Source organism: Brugia malayi, assembly GCF_000002995.4.
Source record: "Brugia malayi strain FR3 genome assembly, contig: Bm_v4_Chr1_scaffold_001, whole genome shotgun sequence".
Taxonomy (NCBI): domain Eukaryota; kingdom Metazoa; phylum Nematoda; class Chromadorea; order Rhabditida; family Onchocercidae; genus Brugia; species Brugia malayi.
The window spans coordinates 999,524-1,005,523 of record NW_025062475.1 but is presented as its reverse complement, the minus strand read 5'-3'; the positions used below and the strand labels follow the sequence as shown (position 1 = coordinate 1,005,523).

General features: G+C 31.0%; 1 protein-coding gene across 1 annotated transcript; it reads right to left on the bottom strand.

Annotated features, from left to right (window-relative positions):
- Positions 1-240: 240 nt before the first annotated feature.
- Bma-set-1 (Protein set-1, putative) lies at positions 241-2,897 on the bottom strand (the record flags this gene model as incomplete). Its single annotated transcript, XM_001891542.2, has 6 exons — positions 241-378; positions 716-903; positions 1,102-1,246; positions 1,423-1,537; positions 1,747-1,842; positions 2,833-2,897. 6 exons carry the CDS (start codon positions 2,895-2,897, stop codon positions 241-243), a joined length of 747 nt encoding a protein of 248 aa, XP_001891577.1.
- Positions 2,898-6,000: the final 3,103 nt, after the last annotated feature.

Below are 6,000 nucleotides of genomic sequence, written 5' to 3'. Positions count from 1 at the left end.
TGCGAATATCTGTTAAAAAAAAGTTGCAGTCTTACACGCGAAAAAAAGGAAACGAACAGTGCAAAAAATTCATATAAAAAAAAACTTCAGAGCTACAAATAATCCAAATATCCAAAAACTTCGCCGAAGATCAATCCAATATTAAATTCATTAAACCATCAATTTCTATAGAATTTCTAAATTAAAGCGACTTCATAATTTTCGGAACAAGATGAAGACCTAACAACACAAAGATGAACATCACGAGTTTAACAGCCATGGATTTTCTGCAACAGTACAAGGTGTTCGATCTCCATAATCATATAGCAATTCTTCACCAATATCGATGTCTCGCTTAGCAATCAATATCAAGTGTTTCGATCCATTCAATTCGATAACCTTAACGTTATATCGATTTATTTCATTTTCTTATCATAAATGGACGAATTTCATATAATAGCATTTGCTGCAATAGATAATTACTTTAAATACAACAGTGCTAGTTTAATAACAAATATGGATGGTTTAGAGAGAATTTAAGTAGTTACGTAATGAACTAGTTTTAGTATATATTACGTTTATGGTGTTTAATAGAACGATCTCATGCAATCAAAAATGAAAACTCGATGTATTCTAATATTGTTCCCTAATCACTATCATTAATCTAATGTCAAAACTGTCATAAGACTAGTATGAAGAAAGTAGAATTTATGGTTAATCTCTATATTAAACATACTTTTGTTTTGAGATTCGGTCTTATCACAGAATGATTTATCAGACGACCTTTGTAAGGTGTTTCATCTGTAGCATCAACACAGTATTGCTTATTTTGATATTTGAAAAAATACATAAATGAGCCAATGCTATCATCTTTGGCATATTCTCGTTCGCGAATCCTTGCTAGCCTCAAATCTATTATTTCACCTGAAACTATGCGTAAATCGCACGTTAGCATCCGGCGGTAAATCCATTGTTTCTGCTTTTAATTAACTGGGATAAAAGTAATCCAAAGTGATATCAGAACAGACAACTAATGTATTATTCCATGAATGCAAAAGACTCCATCATCAATTAAGTTTTAGCAAATTTGTAACATTCATAATATATTTACACTTATTTTACCTTTATACTCGACCACAAACTCATTTTTTTGGAAATTCCGCAAGGTACGAATTCCACGACCTTTTTCTTCGCACTCAAAAATTTCAAGGAATTCCTCATTACTACCTGTTAAAATAGCATTTGCCATTGCATCACGTTCCTCCTGCTGCAAATATCCGAAAAATTCGAAATACAATAGTGAAAATGCTAATTTTCCAAACTGCGAAACAACAGAAAAATTTTGATTCAGAAAAAGTTTGTAGTCTTGAATTTGCTGCCGAACTAATAAACAAATTAAATTTTTTTAGTACTGCAAAATTATGCAAAAGCAAAAAACTCCACTTCAAGCTGCTTTTCCGTTTTTCGACTGCTTCGACGAAGCGGAAAATACTCGGTGATTTTGTGAGTTGAAGCATCATCGCTTTTCTCAGTTTCTTTCCCAACAGATTTTCCTTTCCTGTAAAGGGAAAAGAAACATGAAAAGCGTTATTTACCATTCTAGTTGAAAACCAAATTAATAAATCAACCGATAACATCCACCATAGGCTACCCAAAAGTTCAAAAGTGAAATAATTTTAAGAAAATATAGATGGAAGTAATTCGCAAAATATAAATGAAGGATAACTGTAACAACTGGAAGAGAACCATACAAATCAACACACATACCTTGTCGTCTTTTTCTTGGTACTTCGAGCACCTCCACGTTTACGATGGACTATTTTGTCAAGCATTCGATTCGACAACGCTGACACTGGTAAACCCCTGAAATCATTTTGTACGTACTATAAGTTCGAAGAAAAATGAAAGTGAATTTCTCATCAAGATACAAACAGGTCCATAATACCAAAAAATACATAAAGTATTAAATCGAAGATTACAGGTTAATACCCTAAGAATTTTGGAAAATACCGAAACTTGAAGTCTTTTCTCTCCTTTTCTTTTTTTAAGTATTTTCTCGCCTTTTCTTTTTAGAAAACAATATTTCCTTTTTAGTGCAAAATTATTACAGCTATCACTGGTCTTTTCTTAATTTTCCAGTTTTTCTCAACTTTAATTAATTGTTTAGTAGCTCAACAATCAAATAAATGCAATATAAAAAGCAGTACTCATGCGAATAAATGAAAAAGACAATTCATCTGTTTTCTAATGCTTTAAAGTAGATTACTGCATAAAAAACGAATAACTGAAACAACTGCAAGATTTATTTCTCCTCTTGGAATTTATTCTCTCAATCGAAATTCTTTCTTTTCTGTGCTCCCATGATTTATCATACGAAATACATGTGACCGATAAATTTAAATGTTACAAGTGTAAACAATTTTTACTAAATTAAAATTAAAAATTGTTTACACTTTACTAAATTAAAATTTTGACGCTTTTAACTTATTATAGCACAAGTGGTCAAATGTTAGAAGTATTCTTGAACAGAATTCACTTTACAGTTTCTTTACATCTGAAAGTTAGAACTTAAATGTTTAACATCCTTATTCAATCCTTGATAATATAAGCAAAAAAATTAAATAAATGTGTTAAAAACTAATATTTGGTACATAAGAAAATTTATTCAGTTACATTCCATAAGTTGATGTGGAATAGAAATTTGCTGCTAACTGTGAAGTTTATAACCGATTTAATAATCGGGATTAATTTTGATTTTGCCATACCGTACACTAACAAATCAACTCTATATGGTCAGATTCTCGACGAAAAAATAGAGCAAAATTTGAAAATTGGCGCCGAAGAAAAACTAACCGATGCAGCAGTATTGTCTGACGTTTCTCATCTGTACCATACGTGAGTCGTACTGTAATAACCATCGTTACGTTACGTCACGTAATATTACGTTTAAGGTGGCATCGAATGATATAGGGAATTAATTACTATGAATGATTTCGTTGCAATGATAAGAATTTGTCCTTCATATTGGTAGTATCTCTCGCTGAAAACCATTAACGTAACATATATGTGAAGAAAAAAGGAAATAAAATTCATAAAAGAATGAAGGAAGAACACGGAAACTAAGATGTGGTATATCTATGAAATTTTGTAAAAGCACAACAAAGTCCATAAAAATCATGACAATCATCTTATTCCTCACATGAACATCTATAATATAATACGTACGTGGACGTAACAAAACGTTGTTCAGTACAGTGAAAGTGAGCAATAGTAGCATACATTTTACAAAAACACGATAATAATTGTTGTTACAATAGTAATAATAATTGTTGATATACTAAATAGATATTCTCTCAAATTAATCGATAAATGAGCACAAAGCAATTTGTTGACTATGACTTTTTCTTATAATACTACCAATATGATTTATGTGTATTTTTTCGCATCTCTAATACGATACTATTATAAATCTTATCTGATTGTTTTAAGTATAATGTTTATGTACACAAAATAATTGCATAATATTTACTAATTAATTAAGTGAAAGTAAACACTTATTTGTTACACGTATTCCTTCCAATATTTCATCAAAACATGCTCAACAAAAAGTTTGCACGTATAGAAAAAAAAGTACGTAACAACTTTACGTACCACCTACGCAACCTTACGAAGTTTACAGGCAGATATCGCACCTTACCTTACAATGGAACACGTCCGTTATACACGCAGGACATTATGCAACAGACGTAGTATCAGTCAAATTTTATATAGCAAAAAAAGCAACCATTGTGCGCAAAGATATTTCAACGTCCTTCTTTTCAGTATTTAATGTATAAATCGATCATATGTGCATGCATGCATGCATGCATACACACCATACATGTGTCATCTTTATTGTGCAGAAGTGGAATGGTTATTTGCAATAAGCGATGAATGCATGCATATGGAAGTATGTCTCATAAATTATGTCTCATAATTATTATTCACTCTATGATAATTGTGAATATTTCTTGCATTCCATTATGCGTCCATTCATGCATTATTTCATTGCACACACATATACACACACACACACAAAATATGAATTGTTACTTGTATGCATACGTGCATGCATATGCATGCATGCAAGTATTGCAAGATGATATTTCGTAACAACTACATTTCTTAATTAAGAATCAATTATATGCATGATAACTGCAGATTCATTGCATGACAATTTTACTTCATTTCGAATTATCTTGTCATTATCATTAATGTACATTCAATTATTTGAGTGAGTCATTTTGAGTATATGTGTCATTTAAGTTAGTTAGAGTGATATTGATGAAAAAATTTTCATTTATCGAATTTTTCAATTTTAGAAATAACAAAGAGAAGAAAAAAAATGAGAGAAAAACTGAAAATATTGTTTATTCATTTATAGATTTTGAGATAAGTGTGAGAAATTTTATATTTTGCACTATATTCAATCGAAATTAGCTCATATTTTTTAACCAATTCTTTCTTTTCCTTTTTTTTTTTTTTCGTTTTTTTCGTTTTTTTTATTTCATAATAAAACTAAAAGGATCTTTAACAGTTTTTCTCATCTCTCTCTCTCCCTCTCTCTCTCTCTCTCTCTCTCTCCTTCTCTCTTTCTGTAATTATTCATTTGTGTTCTTATTCCTTTTCTTCTAACATTTTATTGCGAAAATTCCACAAATGACTAATCGACAAACAATTAAAGAAGTTCATTAAAATTCAATGAAATTGAGCAAACTGCAGATGGGAAAGAGAAAGAAGGGAGAGAGAGAAGAGAGAGAGAGAGAGAGAGAGAGAGAGAGAAAACAATAATTGATTCGATTTCAAAAATTTTTGTACAGTAAAGGAGAAATCATTCAGTAGCATTCCTGAAGCATTGAAGTGATGTGCAAAGAAGGAATAAATCCATTTTCACTTGCACTTTTGTTGTACAGAATTAACAAGGAAAAGAAATAAATGAATGAAATTAGGGCATAATTGGAATGAAATTAAAGAAGTAAATATTGTTACTGCTAAAGCGCGAAAATGAAATAAAATTATGATTGATTTGAAAACAATTATATGCGCCAATTTTAATTTGCAACTTATTTAACTAATTTCAAGTTATGCTAATGTTGCTAGCATTTCATTACTTTTCACATCTGTTCAGTATTATTAAGAAAGGACAATTTGCAAATGACAATTGTAAATTTCTCATCAAATCTCGAAAGACTGGAAAAGTTGTTGTTGTTGGGAAGAACTGCTTGTTATTAATTACTCTAATATCATCGAGTAAGAGGAGAAAATGATAGATATTTTGAATGAGAATAAATATTTGATGGGAGATTTATTATTCCGGTAATATTTCATTAATTCTTCGTTCTACATCGATAGCGAAAGGAGAGCAATGAACGAAGAGTGAAATGAAATGACAGGATTGTCAACCATATGCATTGCTCTAACAAGAAATGTCATCTGTATCAAGCATGTTCACGTCCTTTTGGCTCTTTGATTACTCAACCAATTACGATATAATTCCGGAAAAGATAAATTAAAACCGTTTCACGGCTATTAATTTATTTTTACTCGTGAATTCGTAATTTTATACATATAATAATATTACAGAGTGTTTCCTTTCTTTCTCTCCTCGAATTCTCCCAGAAAATCTCTGATCAGTCATCGATATTCTTTGAAGAGAAGAGAGAGATATAGCATTTCTTTACATCGATTGGTCCCTTCACTTTTTCTCCTCCTAAATTATGTGTCCGCTTGACCTCTCCCAGCATAGCACTCTGACCTTTTCAGCCCTATATGAAAGGTTATGGATAGAGAGTGTACGTGAAAATAGGTGAAAGTGATGGACGGACAGACACAGTCCAATCTATTCGTTAAGAAATCGAGAGAAATTGTGAAATTAGACGAACAGAGAAATAATATCCATACAGTTTCACAATGGCAGACAGGGAGACGGGTAGACACACATGCACGAGATAAAATCAAAGTAGTGGAGAGACATATGGGCAG